Source organism: Colias eurytheme, chromosome 28, assembly GCF_061535395.1.
Source record: "Colias eurytheme isolate Ceu_HAF_F1 chromosome 28, ilColEury1 Martin Lab GWU primary, whole genome shotgun sequence".
NCBI classification, from domain to species: Eukaryota; Metazoa; Arthropoda; class Insecta; order Lepidoptera; family Pieridae; genus Colias; species Colias eurytheme.
In genome coordinates, this window is record NC_143007.1 from 1,492,273 (window position 1) to 1,511,028 (window position 18,756).

Here is an 18,756-nt window from a genome sequence, read left to right on the forward strand (position 1 = left end):
CGAACATTAAACGTCAAAAATCAAAATGTCATGTCACTGTCCTCATAATTCATATTATTATCTAAAATTTCAGATAAACTTAAACCTAAATATGTGAATCTCATCTCTGGATAAATGAGAAAGTGCGAAAAAGCAATATTGAAATAGCAAGGTAAGATAAAGTACGAGTAAGGACGATTTATGATAACAGACTACAGAGATATATTTTTACGAATAAAGTTTTGGTTTTTGCATGATTTCGTCTGTTTTGATTATTGTTACTTAATTGAAGTAATTTTTATTTAACTTACAGCAGAACATTGTGCAGAGTGCGCGAAGCTCCCTGACCCCGAAATTACAAAGACAAAGATAGGTACATGAATAACTCCCAACGAGGTAAAAGTTATGATGAGACGAAGTTGATAGAATTCTCTGCTGAAAGTTTAAGTGCAAATGATTTGGGAGTTCACAAAAACTAGAGCAGCTGGTCAAAAGTAAATATTTATATTAATTTATAAGCAAACCTATCTATGTTTGGTTAGAAGCTACTTATATTAACAGTTTTGTAAGGAATTACACACCTACACGTTTAACTTTTTTTTTAATACGATATTAAGAATTGCAAGATAAAACACTAAAATGTTAATATACTTGAAAAATGATTAACAAATAAAGTATTTATTATTTAACAAACTATACCGACATTGTTTATAAAAACATCTTAAATTACATACACCATGACAAGCCCTTTAATAATAAAAGAAAACATATTAAATGTACTTATTAAATTTTAAAGCAACAAAGAATCAGTTTAAATCCAATTTATCTTTCACAGTTGTGTTGATTGCCGGCTTGCCCAAACATTGAACAAGGAAGTACCGGCTTGGGAGATGATCATGTGGTAGTGAGAACTTCAAGTTGGGGGAGGCGCCACCATGTCTACACTTAAAATATTCAAAGAAAATGTAAAAATTTAATTGTACCTTAATATAGTACCTACATTGTTTTCATTTTAAGTTTAATAAAAATGAAATTAAAAGTATACATAAGTACTGCAAGTTTTTGAATTATTTATCTACTCTATATTATGCAAATACAATAATTGATTTAAATTTAAAATAAAAATATAAATACCATTAAACTGTTAGTGCAGGAATTATTCATTGTGATGTAAATATAAAGTTTTTGTTTATTGCATTTTAAGTTTTAAAGGCTGGTATTATAAATAAGACTTTATTTTTTTAATCAAGGGTCTTTTTAATATGCTATTTACTTACAAATTTGGATTTGAGTAATATACCTAATTGTTTTTAATTAATATTTAATCAAAATAGAATTGAATCTATTTTCAAATAATTCCATGTTATGATGTTTTATTACATTTTTTTATATATAAATGTTATCAAGAGAAGTAAAGGAGCAAATGTTTTGTCAATGAATAAATAAAAAGGACTAAATAAAGATTTTGGATTTATAAAATATGTTTTTAATTGCACTAATACATTTAAAGCATGATATTGCTTCCTATTGAAAAAAAATGTATTCATATGTTGCGCTGGCACTTTATAGCTTCTTGAATACTATCGATGCTTCCATGTGGTTACGCTGGGACCTGGGTAATCTTATCCCTAGTGCTCGGAATTGATTGTAGAATCTGGAAATAAATAATGGTATTATTTCTCAAAATTAAATGAGATCCCTAACATAAGTATAATATGGGTAGTGCATTTGAGTGTAGATTTACTTTTAAATGTTATATAAATAATATAACATGATAAAATATATTGAATCAAGAAGAAAATATAATAAACAATCTTTTATAGATTTACATTAAGTAGGTACCTATTAGATAAAATTTATGTTTAGAGAATAAGTAGGGTTGCATTTTATTATATAGAGAAATAATAAGTGGAGAATGTGTACATAAACAAACGTACTTTTAATTAATATACTCTTAAGATTTGCATTGGGTATGGTACTTACATTACTTTTATCTTACACAGATAAATCTGTAGGTTATAATTGTATTTTAAGATTGTTCATATGATGCCCCCATATCTCATAGAGACTCGTGATGATTGCGCACTTCGCATTAATAAATTATTTACACGATTCTTCTTAAATCAAAAGGTTTGAAGCCTTTTCTTGGAACAACCCGATGTAGTTATGTTAATTTTGCATTTTTAATATAATAAATGTATTATCTTCTTTAAAAGCTTCATTTATTAAATAGATTTCCAACTACATACGTTTCACTTAAATTTGATGTGTATTCTTTTAATAATATTCAAAATAATGTTATAAAAGTTCCATATTTACAACTTCACTAAAATTGCTTAAAACTGTCATTATTGACATTATAACAAGAATGCTAAATGTCAAAGAGAGCGTGCCGGTTCCAATTTTTCGATTGACGTCTCGAAACCGCTCGAAACAGTCTTGTTGCAATTGGTTTACATATGTTTTAGAAGGTCCCGGTGCCAAAAAAGTAAGATTATTTTGTGAACGCAACAAAACGTACCCATAATAAGACTGTTATTCTAAAGGTGCCGGTTACCCCCATGTACACTGTACAGTAATGTACTGCATTTTAAGGTAGTTTTCTGACAAAAGTGGCAATAAAATTCAATCGAAAAAAAGCACACGTGTCAGAAGCGATTCTTTGGCAAGATTCAAAGATATCAAAATCGTCGCCTTACTCCATGACGTGACGGTATTGTAGCGACCTTGAAATTTTACTTTCAACGCGCCTAAAGAAGTTTCACATCAAAAATCAACTACCACTCAAACTATCTGTAAGTATATCTTTCTTTCTTACATCTTATACTAATATTGTAAAGCTGAAGAGTTTGTTTGTTTGAACGCGCCAGTCTCAGGAACTACTAGTCCGATTTGAAAAATTCTTTCGGTGTTAGATAGCCCGTTTATCGAGGAAGGCTATAGGCTATATACATATTATCACGCTAAGACCTACAGGAGCGGAACAATGTGGGTGAAACCGCGTAGCACAGCTAGATATAAATATATTGTATTATAAAAATGAAACCCGTTTCGCGTTATCACGGCATCACGCGTGAAGGGGTGGACCGATTTCGATAAATCTTTTTTTAATAATATGTATTCCTTGAAGTTCGAGGATGGTTCTTATGTGGAGAAAACGTAAATATGTACCACGGGCGAAGCCGGGGTGGACTGCTAGTCATTTATAAAAATTTACTAAGTAATAATAATTTAAAAAGTTATAAAAATAAAATTAAAACTGCAAAGCGCAGCCCTATAACAGTATAATGATCGGTACGGTCCGCAACGAAATTAATTTGTCAAAACATGCATTCGAGTTGCCATGCTCATACAATAAGATATACCTATATCAATTTTATGCGCTGGCAACATGAATCGGATTAGGAATTATTTTTGTGGGTACATGATAATATTTTGAGTACAGTGGCATGTCTCAAACGGATGAACAGTTTTTGAGAAGGTTTCGAATTTTTATCTGATTCAACGACGTATTCGAATGTTTAGGAATTTCAGCTGTTTCCTAGATCTTGCGTATACCTACGTATGAATAAAACTTTGTTCCTGATATCTATTGCACGCCTCATAAGCGAAGCGTTGAGGTGGGTACTACTGTCACTTCGCGCAAAACATCTGATTTTTCAAACTTAAAATGTCTTTATGTATCATACATTGCACTTGTAAGATAATACATTCACACACATATTAAGAAAAAACACTATTTTTAACGTTCATGATATTTTTGATGTCATTTTTGTTATTTAAACTAGTTAAAAAACAGTTTAAAAAAGTTCTGTCTTGGACGTCCGTGTGTCTGTATGTGCGGATCCTTTTTCTTGTTAACACGATAGCGACCGAAATACTTTACTAATCGAGTCTTTTTTTTTCTCTTACGCTTGAGTATGCTCAGGAATAAAACCCTTTCATTTTTCAGGGTCTGATTCGATGTGGTTTAATTGTTATTAAATAAACAAAAATAATAATTAATAAATATTTATTAAAAAAAAATTATGAGGCGTGCACTTTTGGATTTTCCAAATTATTTCAAAATTTACTTTTAACATCGAAATAAGTTCAGCCGTTTTTGCGTATTAATTGTCGTAATCTAACATTTATAAATGTCCGTTTTATCAATATTCTTGTTTTTATCAATTTTATTGTTTTATTCATGTAAATAAAACAATAAAATTATAATTATTGTCATCTGTTTAGCGGAAATCGAACCCACGACCCTTTATGACATATCGTTTTCACTTCATAACTGAATATAGATATGTAGTACTATACATCGTAATGTGTTGTTAAATTCATTCTTTTATTATAACTAATGGTTTAATGAAAATCTGTTAGTTCAGATTTAAGTGAAATTTTCTTATCTACATCTACACTAATATTATAAAGAGGAAAACTTTGTTTGTTTGTTTGTTTGATTGTAATGAATAGGCTCATAAACTACTGGACCGATTTTAAAAATTCTTTCACCATTCGAAAGCTACATTATCCACGAGTAACATAGGCTAGGTTTTATTCCGGAAATCCCACGGGTACGGGTACTATGCGGGTTTTTCTTTGAAAACGCGGGCGAAGCCGCAGGCGGAAAGCTAGTTTTAGATAAGTATTGAATGAATCGTGTGCCAATTACTATCTACTAGTTATCTAAATGTTTTTTGATGTTTTTGCAATCTTAATTATACACCCCTGTAATTTTCAACCTATATTATCAGACTTATCTATCGGCTATACTGTATTTTGAATTTCATAAAAATCGGTCAAGCCGTTTCGGAGAATTCTGGTTACAATGTTTACTACAATAATTTATATGATTTTGTAAAACATGAAATAAATATTTCCTACATATAACAGTCATAGTATTACCAAGTATTGAAATAAAAAAGTCATACAACGGATCTCTAAATCTAAATAATTGATAGTTTCCGTTCAAAATGATTAATTGACCAAATAAATCAACATTTTATTAATGGCAAGATTATAAAGATAAATAAATAGCGTTCCATCACTGTTATATTTGACACGGAATTAAAAAATATATATTTATTATCTATGCTTTTCATTTCGCGCCAAATTGCATATCCGCTATCTATTTTTTATCATCTGTGAGAAATTATCCAGATTGTTCCACGCATCATACGAATAAATCATTAAAAAAGGAAAAATACACATGTTTTTATTGAATCAGTTTTTATCCGCGCTAATCCTAACCAAACATTGCATAAAAAGTTGATATCTAAATAAAGTAATTAATCACGTGATAAACAACAAATTTGACATTTGTGACCTCCATGAATATTTAATGATCACCGTAAAAAATAACGTATAATCTCTGATGGAAGGCACAGATTGATAAAGCTAAATACTCACGATAGAGTCCCATTTATCTAACTAAGGTTTTATTAATGCGCCCATTATAGCGCAACATCAAGCTCACTTATCTTGAAGTAACCGTGTAAAATCACCTTTAAAATAATTTGTCAATATCCCAAATCTAACGGCCTTTGCCTACGAAAAAAATTTTTAAAAATAGAAGCACTTAAGCGAAACGATTAATGAACAGATTAAAAATAAACTGATATGCCATCAGGAAGTCTTTACACAAATGAAAACAAACTTCTGTGTTTAATCCATTCGCATCATGATGTGTGGTCGGTTAAATTAAACTTTATTAATTCAAACCGTTTTTTATTCGTCTCTTCATAATGGTCGTGTATTTATTTTCGTTTGCCGCGTAAATCATACGCTGTCACAGTGACAGCAAATTTGGCGGCAACTGCAGCTGTCAATTCGAGCGTTCCACTTCACGGGATGGCCGTTTCGTTAATTCTGGATGTTAATACATGATTAGTAGAACTAATGTCGTCGCGAACATATTTATGCGACGCACGGTGGTTATTTTAGAAACATCTGAGAAATAGGGGCGATTATTGCGCGGTGGGCGCGTTTTAAAATTAAAGAAATCGCTTTGTTTCCCATTAGGCTGTAGACAAATTTGTTTCGACGTTTTTTAGATGTTTCGTTAATTGATTAGCTATAGTCGCTGTCAACAGAATCAGCTCGGCGCGAAATGAAACCTGTTCGCTCGAAAGAGTTTCTAAGTGCTTTTTTATAGTCTGTGGGTGGCTAGTTAAAAATAATTGTCTATGATTACCCAGAGTCGGATAACTTCTGTAATAATGTAATTGCGTTTATAATGTCTAATTATATTGATTGATAAACGAGTTATCTATACTAATATTATAAAGAGGAAAGGTTTGTAATTATGTATCTATGTATGTATGGTTTTCACGCATAAACTACTGGACCGATTTCAAAAATTCTTTCACCATTAGAAAGCTGCATCTTCACTGAGCAACATAGGCTATATTGCATTTTCAAAAAAATTAGAGATCCTTACCAAAAATGCAATAATGTAACCCAAGGTGTAAAAAATTCCTTAATAACAATTCTGTCATCGCGTGCGCTGTGGAATCTATTCCTTGAAGTACGAGGATGGTTCTTATGAAAAAAAACGTAAACATGTTTGTACCACGGGCGAAGCCGGGGCGGACCGCTAGTAATGTCTATTGATTGATAAACGAGTTATAGCACTATAAAGTGAATTATGGCTTGAATTTGGATACTTCCATTTATAATTATAAATACGTAATTTAATTTGAATGTTGTAATTATTCAATTACAGTTATTGATAGACGTTTTTAGTCATAAAGCTGTGTAATAAATTATCGCAATTTATTTATAGGTATGAAGACATTCAGAGACAACATATGATTCAACTTTAAGCCAATAAGCAGATAAGATTGTTATTATTGAAGTCGTATAGTTGGACAATTAATGTTAGTTTTGTTGGTTTTATGCACAATAAAATAAATAAATTGCGAATTAAAATGCTTGTCGTTGGAATCTTAAAAACAAAAATTTGTCAAAATTATGAAATAGCGAATCAATGTTTTTAACATAAGTTGGTGCGTAAATTGATAACAGCAATTTTATTGTTTACTAGCGGTCCGCCCCGGCTTCGCCCGTGGTACATATGAAAAATAGATGTTGGCCGATTCTCAGACTTACCCGATAGGTATGCACAGAAAATTTCATGAGAATCGGTCCACCCGTTTCGGAGGAGTATGCAGACTAACATTGTGACACGAGAATTTTATATATAAGATTTACTGTAAAGAATTATTTTGCAGGAAGCCCCTCCAAATAAATGTATTATATGTAGGTACTTACATCTCAATTAAACATGTAATTCGTGATTCTTTGCCTTTGCTTTCAAAATAAAAAATCTACACTACAGATTTAATTAAAACTTTGTTTATCAACGATCAGTGACAATACAATAATTTCATACGAACTTTTGTTATTTGCTTTTAAATACATTTATTACTTCTGATTCACTATTGTTAAATAAACCGAATAAACGGTAGCATTTGTGACGTCATTCTAACACCGATCCATCATGGCGGGCTAAACTCTATTTTGACAGATGTCACATTAACGTCAAAATGGCGGTCACTTTAAAGATAATGTGGGGCTAATAGTTTTGTTTTTTGTTGTGTTTTTTGGGTTGTTATTGAATTTTTTTTAATAATTGGTGTGTGATAGTGATTATGATATTTGCTTTGATTTTAAAGCATTGCATTTACCTACATAATAATTTTTATTTATTTATATATGCGTTACTTACCTACTTGTTAGAACTATTTCTAACAAGTAGGTAAGTCAGTTGTTTCTGTAATCTTATATATAAAATTCTCGTGTCACAATGTTAGTCTGCATACTCCTCCGAAACGGGTGGACCGATTCTCATGAAATTTTCTGTGCATATCGGGTAAGTCTGAGAATCGGCCAACATCTATTTTTCATATGTACCACGGGCGAAGCCGGGGCGGACCGCTAGTAACAATATAATATGATTATACGATTTTGTATGATTGCACTGGATATACTAAAAACTACCTTTTACTACCTACTACCTAGTATATTATTATTAGTCTGTGCTACTACTACTAGTTATACGGTTATACCTACTACAACTGGTCTATAAGTAGACGTTAGTTATTCTTTCCTACTAAACGGCTGATCAGATCTTAATGTGATTTGACATGTAGATAGATTAGGTAGGTATTTATAATCTGAATAACCTTTTTATCAGAAGTAGGTAAGTAAAAAAAACTGGTGGCTAAACCTAGTCAAGATATAAATTAAAATATCTAGTTATTTCAGCCTAATTTATCGTGTCATACCTATCTTTTTTTCAAAATCGCATCAAACCTGGTCTAGTAAACAAACACTCGAGCCGATGACTAATAAACACACAAACACACGTATATATTGTCCGTCTGTCCGTATGGTGGTCTTAAAATTAAGTCATCACTCTTGAGAGTTTTTCTTTTTTATGCATACCACTGGGGATCGCTTTATGCAATGCCTATTTCAATTTAGGGCCGATTTTTTAATGCTTGGATAAACTAAACTTATCCGTCCAATAAAGTATTACACGATAATATTAAAATGTCACGTAAACTGTCAAATACGGGCAATTAGAATACGTTTTTAAAATGGTAGTTTTATACATTATTCGACGAATAAGTTTTATCCAAGCATTGAAAAATCGGCCCTAAGTATATTTAATTTATTTAAGTAATAATATTGTCATGTATTTTATAATATTCTTATTAGATTATGAAAAGTAACTGACTAAAACAACAGAAAATATTTAACAGTGCATTTCGTTAACAGAAGCTTTTAAATAATAAATTTTTACATAATAACTAGCGGCCCGCCCCGGCTTCGCCCGTGGTACATATGAAAAATAGATGTTGGCCGATTCTCAGACTTACAGATTCGATATGCACAGAAAATTTCATGAGAATCGGTCCACCCGTTTCGGAGGAGTATGCAGACTAACATTGTGACACGAGAATTTTATATATAAGATTTTATTAACTTATACTCGTCATAGTCATACACCTGATAAGTGACACAGAAATAAATAATTTAAGTTTATCGAAACAAATTGCGTTTCGCAACGAAATCTACTTATTTATTAATAACTAACTTTCCGCCCGCGGCTTCGCCCGCTTTGTCTAAAACATAATAAATTATATACTAAAACCTTGAATCACTCTATCTATTAAAAAAAATTGCGTTGCGTTGCGTAGTTTTAAATATTTAAGCATACATAGGGACATAGGGACAGAGAAAGCGACTTTGTTTTATACTATGTAGTGATTTGCTAAATGCTAGCGTACAGGCCATAATCCACCATGCTGGCCGAGTGCGGGTAGATGTCACATGTCGTAGAGCTTTTCATTCTTTGGCGTGTCGGTTTTCACAGTGGTGATTAACATAGTTAATAACACGCTTAACCTCATTAAAATTATTGTATTGTCACCGATCCTTGATAAGTGAAGAATATTTTTTTTAAAGCTGTCCGTTTAAAGTGTCAAATTCAAGTCTAGAGTCGGTTACATACAAACATACAGGTCACCAGGTGAAGCTACAGTTAATATAAGCGTGTTAAAATTTATTTCCTGTATGCTCGCCTGGTGTCGAACCCCCTATAATTTAAAGTCTAAGTACCTCACCACTGAGCAACCACTCTCATTGCATAAGTAACTTAAACTTAACTTACTGCATAACGCGATCCAAACTTTTATAATCCTTATTTTGACAGCAAACTTCAATGAAAGTAAAAAAATGCTCGCGCAACAGAGACGGACATTTGGAGTAGTGTACGAAAGAAAGAGACGGCTATATCACGTTGGGTGGCATTAGGATTAGGAGATTAAAGATACGGTCCGCAAAAGTGTTAAATGTAATGTTTGTGTTCAGTGGTTGTGGTTGAGCTGTGGTAGCCGGTTCGATGCTCGGTGCGTTTTTTGTGGCTTTTTTTGAAGTAAAATGTTTGATGTTTAACAGATTGATTGATGTTAAGTTGTTAAGTAACTATTTAATCTATGGTTAAGTTAACATTATTAGTTGCGTAATTTTGAGTAGGTATAAGTAAACTTTTTGATTTACATATATATATTTTGTGTTCCAAATGAATGAATGAATTTTGTACTCCATTGATAGATCAGCTGATTTTTGATGTTTATTTGTTTTGTTTTCTTCAAAAGAGCAACTATGGAGTTTCTTGCCGGTTCTTCTCCGTAGATACTGCTTTCTGAATCGGTGGTAAATGTTAAAAATATGTAATGACGTTTCAAGTGCTTCTATAAGAAGTCTTATTGAATAAAAAAAGTGTGCGTGTATAGTTTACACACGTAAGAATTGAAACTTCTATATGACCTTATTTTTTAAAAAAAATAATTTACTATATGCAACTTTACAGAAATACGTCGAATCTAGCGTGGTAGGGATAAGAAAAAGATGGCGCGTAACGGAAAAATGTCACGCGTAACGAAAAAATTTTACACTAAATTTTTTTCTAACCCCGATAAAGAAGTTTCACTTCAATAAATGTTTGAGTTTGAGTTTCTTCAAGTATTTGTGCTTGAATGGCTCTACTACTACGAATGTTTTGAATGTAAAAGTTTGCAAATTTTGTTGTTTAGACATTTGATCAATATGCAATAATGTCTGTACTGATTTCAATGGAAGTTATTAGTAGACAGTGGATTAAAAACTTTGATTACCAAAAATACTTAATGCCTTGTTGAAGACGGCCCAAAATGCTATAATATATCCTACTACCTGTACCTACTCATATTATAAACCTGTCGATTTGTGTTGGCGGATAGATGTTTGTAACTCCTTTACGCAAAAACAGCTGATCTGAACAATATGAATTTTGGTACAGAGATAGATTACAGTCTGGATTAGCACCTAGGCTACTTACAGTTACCCAAATTAAAATATAATGTTAGTAAGAAATGTAAAAAAAAAAAGATAAAGTTTTCGTTATTTTATACCTACTACTTGCTTTCCGCCCGCGGCTCCGCCCGTGTTTTCAAAGAAAAACCCGCATAATTCCCGTTCCCGTGGGATTTCCGGGATAAAACCTATCCTATGTGTTAATCCAAGTTACCTTCTATACTTGTGCTAAATTTCATTGCAATCGGTTCAGTAGTATTTGCGTGAAAGAGTAACAAACACACACACACACACACACATCCTCACAAACTTTCGCATTTATAATATTAGTAGGAAATAGGATAGGATAAGATGACGATTAGAGTGACTCGTCGTCAAAAGATCACTTACCTTGTCAGAAAAAATAAATCATAAAATTCAAATTTATTACCTTCGTCTCTGAAATTTATTTTCTTGTTTGTGAATCATGTTTTTTAACTGATTTGTAAAAAAAATTACAAAGAAGTGGAATGTTTTTTTTTTAATAATTTATTTTAGCACTCTGTTTCACTTGCATCTACCTATCGCGATTCACGATACAGGAGTTCTTATTAATTTCAATAATATACATGTCTATTTTCATACCAAATATTATAGCAAACGTTAATTTGTAGGGTCCATTAGAATTTGTTCAGCCGTTTTTATGTGAAATAGAAACTAACACGACACTTTACTCTGTAGAAGAAACAGGCTTCTTAAATGTCTGGACTGATTTATATTTTACAGTAATTATAATAGGTAGTATTAAAATATAATCCACAAGCTCTTCAATAAGAAATATAGTGTTTTAATATCGCATATTTATTACTACCGTCATCTATCAAAATTTCGCCCATCCATTTCTCGACCGCGCGTAACGTCGCTTACCCGCAACATATCCAAGTTTTATATATCCAAATAGTATGTATGTTTGTATGTTCGTTGCCGGCGCCTAATATGACGCACAGATGCCTACATGGTGGTCTGACCACCCAGTGTGGACAGAAAGGTGTGGAGTCGCAAGGTTTTATTTTTGTAAATTTTTATGGAGGATGTTTTTAAAGAACCTATGTGAATAAAAATAAAGAATTTAATTGGCTTAATAGTTTAGTCAAAAACATATTTAACTGGCATTTAAAATCTTTCATCAGAAAGCTAAATTTTTCCGAGTAAGAATTATTTGCCTAGATACCTACATACATATATTTTTAATTTATTTTGTTATTTAGTCAATTAGAACACTATTTTTAAACGATAATCTAGAAGGATTTGTTAATAATAAACATTAGGTACGTTGTTTCACTATTTTAAGTACTTACCTACATTTTAATTGTGAATTGAAACAAAAATCTATATTTCACGAAACTAATTAAAAATTATTAGGCACAAGAACTTTTGTCGACTCCGTTCCACTTCTGTCCACGCATGGTACGCTCATGTCACCAAAACATTTCGATATAGATACCACATCTCAAACAAAACTATTCCAATGAAAATACGACTTTAAATTCATATATATAAGACCTAATTTTAAATATAACAGCAATAAAATCGAATAACATTTTTTATTATCAACATATTCGATTTTGAACTTTAACCCAAAGGTATTAGAATCGATTTCTATTAATCTATACATTAAAGAGTTGGCTTCGTATTTCAAATTCCTTGACATTCCTTATTACCTATAAAATAAAGTTCAAAATCATTTTATGTTATCGATACTAGTTTTAAATTTAGAGCTTCATAAAGATGCTTATTCAAATTTCATCTTTATTTCTATAACAATAGAATCGATAAAGCCCGTTATGAAAATTAATATTTGTGTGAAGTAATTGAGATGTCGGTGTGTTTTTTTGTCTGTCTGGTTGTCTCTATAGCTGGATTAATTGTTTTTTTTGTGTAGTCCATCCTGTTTATTAAGCTTAATGGCTTAAACTACATTAAACGACTGATAGGGTTAACCGACTTTAAAAATTGTAAATCACCAATTTATTGTGTTGGTTTAGTATTTTAGAGAGCTAAAATTAGGTTAAGTGGTCAAAGGCGCGGTCAGTTTTTGGATGGGTGACCGTTTATTGCTATTCGAGTGTTTTCTTAGTAAATCCTACAAATGCTATCCTATCCTTTACTACTAAATGTTTGGATATTTGTTACTCTTTCTAGCTAAAACAGCTGATCAAAATTGGATGTAATTTTGAATAGAGGTATATTTTAGTCTGCATTAGCATTTAGCACATAGGCTTTTTATTCGGGTACAGTTCGAGTAATACCGCGTTCTAAAGCTAGTATACTTTCTCCCATTTATTTATTCTAATACCCATTTAAGTAATGAGCAATATTACTTCATACAAATTATAATACCTACTTACATTAAGATACCAAACAGTAGTAACAAAAATTAATATCTACTGATTTTTGTCAATATCATCATCATCATCATCAGCCCAAATACGTTCCCACTGCTGGGACACGGGCCTCCTATGAGTGTACAGGCCATCATCCACCACGCTGGCCAAGTGCGGGCAGATGTCAAGCCGGGTATCCACTTAGGTTCGCCGTGGATTGCGAACAATGTGTGCTCCGCGAACGTGAACGTGTACAGTGTACACACTTAGGCTGCAACATCAGTGCTCCTGTCGGAGCGCTAAATTCCGCGCTCCGGTCTCCAGTAGACACACGACAGACGGTCGGTGCAAACATGCCGCCTCCAGAATTAGTAGGAAGTGCAGCTTATATTTTGATACATTATAATATTGTGATGGAATACAAACAACCTCCTCAATTTTGTCAAGGTAATATGAATAAGGGAAGAAGAAATAATGAAATAATGCATATATTCATCATTTCATCGGACCACTCCATGTTCGCGAACTTAACAAACACACGCTCGCGTCCACGAACAAACTGCGCTCCCCTTTGAGTTCGCGCAAAAAACCGCTTCCGGAGCGCTCCGCCGTGCTCCGATCGTGCTCCAGTCGCGCTCCGCGATCACGACGTATAGTATCCATTATGTTTGGTTTGCGGAGCGGGCGCGTTCGCAAACCACGGCGAACCTAAGTGGATACCCGGCTTCACATGTCGTCGAACTTTTGATTCTTTGACATGTTGGTTTCCTCACGATGTTTTCCTTCACCGTTCGAGCAGTGGTGATGTTACATTCGCAGATAAATTGAAAAATCAATTTATTTCCTGCGCGCTCGCCCGGTCTCGAACCCTGGACTTATCGATTCGAAGTCCGAGCTCTCACCACTGAGCCACCACTGCTCAATTGTCAATAATACACATACACACACACACACTACATAAGATAAATAACTCAAATATTTTAATATCCTTAATCAATTCTAATTAAGCAATAAATATATTAAATTATTAACCGCATTTCTCAAAGCAGTATTTTTTCCAGCGTTGAAAAGAGACAGCGCTATACACCTCATCTAGCGCCATCCCTTTCCCACACTAGCAATAATATTGCTTTAAGACGTGGTAATTTCCTTCGCATTAATATGTATAATTATGTAAATACATAATTAGTAAAGTCGGCAACAGACAAACAGACGAACCGTTATCATTAATTATATAGGAATGTTATCTTGGTATCAATTAAATGCAAAAATGTATGGTATTTCTATGCTCGGCTTCTCTTGGAGTTTCCGTTGTTTTATTAGAAGTTAATTAAATTATAGAATACTAGCTTTCCGCCCGCGGCTTCGCCCGCGTTTTCAAAGAAAAACCCATTCCCGTAGGATTTCGGGGATAAAACCTATCCTATGTCCTTTCTCGGGTATCAAAATATCTCTATACCAAATTTCATGCAAATTGGTTCAGTAGTTTAGGCGTGATTGAGTAACAGACAGACAGACAGAGTTATTTTCGCATTTATAATATTAGTATGGATTTAATACAAGCTGCGCTTCGCGGTTTCACCCGCGTGGCTCCACTCCTGTTGGTCTTAGCGTGATGATATATAGCCTATAGCCTTCCTCGATAAATGGGCTATCTAACACCGAAAGAATTTTTCAAATCGGACCAGTATAGTTCCTGAGATTAGCGCGTTCAAACCAACTCTTCAGCTTTATAATATTAGTATAGATAATAAATAAATAAAAATCATTGGGACCACAGATAATAAAGCCATAAATGTCAAAAAAAGATATATTTGACATAATTTACATATTTATAAAGAAAAACATTCCCTCGCGGAAGTGATGTAGGTAGGTACCAAATTATATACTTACAATATTGTAGAAAATGCTGTTTGTTTGTTGATATTATTTTAACCGACATTTAAAAAAAGAGCGCGTGTGCCGAACACAAGTGTCAGAAGTGAAACTTCAAAGATACCAAAATCGTCGCCTTACTCCATGACGTGACGGTCGATTGATGCTTGTAATAATTGCAATTGCATCTAAAGTACGAAAATGTTCAACAGAAATCAAACAAAAAAACAATTTATGTTTGTCTATGGCTTTCTCCAACACTGTTTAACAAAATGCATCTGTAGAAAATTGTTTTTTAGAAAATCCTTTACAAATTGATCAAAACAACTTATTACTTCTTTAATTAAAACTATGGTATTTTTTCTCTTTTCCTCATATAAGAAAGAAAGAGACAAAGATATCATTTTAACATCGATTAAGTAATTTTTAACACAATTTAAAAGAAGCGAGAAAAGACAAAATAAGTGATATGTATAGATTTTATTGACCAATAAAATCACTTTATTAACATTGTAGGTGGTCAGAAACCGGTTTCCGATCGCAAAAGCCATCAAAAACACAATAAATACCTATATTTAAAAGTTTTCGTTTGAATGTTTATACATAATAAAATATTGTGACATGAATATTTCATGTTTGTTTGCCGCTGTATTTAATTGTCAGTGAAAGTTACATCAAAATCGGTTCAGCCGTTTCGTAGATTAACCGGATCAAACAGATGTTTTTATTAATTTTTTTGTAATATCCATATTATACATATTTAATATTTATATAATAGAAACTGTTAATTTATTGCCATAACAAACAGACAAACAAATTGTTTATTTATTGGGTAAAGTAAATAGTATTGTTAACTTTTATAACATGATTAAAATTCAAGGAGAATCGAAATGATCAATTAAAATTGTTTCATCAAAATTGGCCGCGCTTCCGGTTAAGTTTTTTAGTTTTAACTAATTGAAATAAACAGCTGGCGAAATTTGTATCAATTTAAATTTAAATTATTTATACAGTAACCATTCAATTATATCGTAAAATTAGTGAAATAGAAAATTAGTCGTAAATTTTTATTACACACAGAATTATTTCCAGCTATAATAATTTATTAAGGACTAGCTTTCCGCCCGCGGTTTCGCCCGCGTTCTCAAAGAAAAACCCGTTAAGTTCCCGTTCCCGTGGGATTTCTGGGATAAAACCTATCCTATGTGTTAATCCCAGTTACCCTTTATATGTGTGCTTAATGTCATTGTTATCGGTTCAGTAGTATTTGCATGAAAGAGTAACAAACATACATACACATACATCCATCCTCATAAACTTTCGCATTTATAATATTTAGTAAGATATAGGATGGACAGTGCTATTCCGTAATATGTAGGTACCTAGCTTTCTAATCTGTACTAATATTACAAATAATTGTTTGTTTGAACACGCTAATCTCAGGAACTACTGTACTGGTCCAATTTGAACAAATATTTCAGTGTTAGAGATCCTATTTATCGAGGCAGGCTATTTAGAAAAATCTCACAGAAAGTTACCCCATTTCTCGATAAATGGATTATCTAACAGTGAAATAATTTTTATAATCGGACCCGTGGTTTCTAAGATTAGCGCGTTCAAACAAACAAACTCTTCAGCTGTATAATATTATTATAGAAGTATGTATTAATTGTAAAGACGATGCCAGACCACCCAAGCACTAATTAAGACATATTTAAATCAAGTGTGGAATCTGCCTAATTAACTTGCTTTGACCGGAGTTTAATCATCGTCCCTAATGGGCACTCTTCATAATGGGCAACGTTGGCCCAACAAATGATCGTCGATTGTTGCCATTGCGGCGATTACGAATAAACATCTACAATGACGGCCGGCCGATCATAGACATTTAGGCTCTACACTATCGTGATTGCCTCTACTTGCCCAACGCTGCCCATTGTGAAGATGGTCTATAATGGGATATTTTTATCTTTGATTTTTATATACATATACCTACTAGCTGTGCCGCGCGGTTTCACCGACGATACCGCAAATTTATGTATTTCTACAGCTCATGTGCTATTATGTTGTATAACCTATATCACTGTAAAGTTTCATCTAAATCTGTTCAGAAGTTTTTTCGGGAAAGCGTAACAAATATACATAAATCCTTACAAACTTTCGCATTTAGGTAGGTATACTAAAGTACGATTATATCTATTATTTCATGGTATGTTCCGGCGTGGGCCATGGACCTTACTATTCTGTTTAAAATAGTATTGTGTGATATATCCCCTTGTGGGGCAATCCCTTTCTCAAATTCAAACTCATTTTTGACGTGACAACGTCTTACGATAGAGCCGGCTGCACGCACGAAAAAAGCATGACTCATGCGGCGTTACCTCGCCCTGAGGCGTTCCATGTAAGGCTTGAAGTGCAAGCGAGAGCGCGGAACGAGCGACAAAGAAGCACAATCGGACGTTGTCAGTACTTGTCACGTTCAACTATCGTCAGTAAACCGACTTTACAGACAGACAATTTTTTTAAGTAACTTTTTCCACAGTTTCGATCCTTTATATTTTGTGAATATTTTAAGTAGGTATCCTTGTATATAAATAATAATATTTCTTTCTATTTGTTTCAGGTCGAAGTAAGTATGGATCCCAGTCTCATGGTGAGGTGGAATTTTATTAATTTCTTCATATTAAATAAAATTATTTTTAATGTAATGGTTAAAAATGGTAAATATAGGACACAGGTTCGAATCCTTAAATATTTTGATTGATATTCAATGTCAATTGTGTTCGAATTGAATAACAGGGCTGATAGACGTAGGAACTTTAAAACCGCGGTTTTAAAGTTCGCGTACTTACTCGGCTCGACGTCGGTGACACACGCAAGAGCTTGGTCAGTAGCTTCTCGCGTGTCACCGATATCGAATGTCTCTATGTCATCAACAGAGGGAATTTTATGTTATTCAGGAATTAAATATAGACATTTTTAATTTAATAACCAGCACTTATTTTTAAGTAAATAGCATTCTAACAAAATAAATGTTCAAAAATTGAAGGATAAGTATATTTTCGTTTTTACTATTATATTTTGAGGGTACTTTACAAAAAAAGAGCGTGTGCGCCGAGCCCACGCGTCAGGAGTGAAACTTCCTTGGCGTGATTCAAAGATACCTTCGCCAATATTCAATTATATTATATTCATTCATAATTACTTATATTAAATTATTTTCATAAAACTAAAAGAAAAAGACGAAATTAATTGAACTTTTGCACTTAGTAACACCTATTATAGCTAGACAGGCTAGGCTCGCGGCTCGCGGCGGTGACAGACGTGCGAGCGAAGGCGGGCTACGAGTAAAATTTCAAACATGTTGGATCGTCAACGAACTTACTCGACGGTTTTTAAGTACGCGTACTTGGGGTGACACACGAGCGAAAAAGGTCGTCGAGCCACAAGTTCGCGTACTTACTCGTACGTCTGTCACCCCTTTAAGTTCCAAGTTATTAATAACTTAAACTAATGTTACAGTAAATGTGTGTTTTTTATTTTATTTCAATTCCCAAAGGAAATCATATATTTTCACAGATTTTTACTGAAAAAGAAATATCATCTTTATTAATCAACATTTGCGCTCAAACAACTAAAAAAATACTTTACGTGTGGCACTCGAGGACTGCCGCGGTAAAGCTATTGC

The 18,756-nt window shown here is 32.9% G+C and overlaps 1 protein-coding gene and 1 long non-coding RNA gene across 2 annotated transcripts in view; both read left to right on the forward strand.

Annotated features, from left to right (window-relative positions):
* The window catches only part of LOC149896461 (homeobox protein invected-like), a 65,613-nt gene that overhangs the window by 38,273 nt on the left and 8,584 nt on the right, over window positions 1-18,756 (forward strand). Inside the window, exon 4 of the mRNA XM_090117567.1 lies at window positions 17,692-17,721. Coding sequence (XP_089973693.1) covers window positions 17,692-17,721 — 30 coding nt within the window. The remainder of the gene's footprint in view (window positions 1-17,691; window positions 17,722-18,756) is intronic.
* Window positions 15-1,031, forward strand: LOC149896463 (uncharacterized). Its single transcript, XR_016458310.1, has 3 exons — window positions 15-151; window positions 293-473; window positions 815-1,031. It is a non-coding gene; the product is annotated as an uncharacterized LOC149896463 (long non-coding RNA).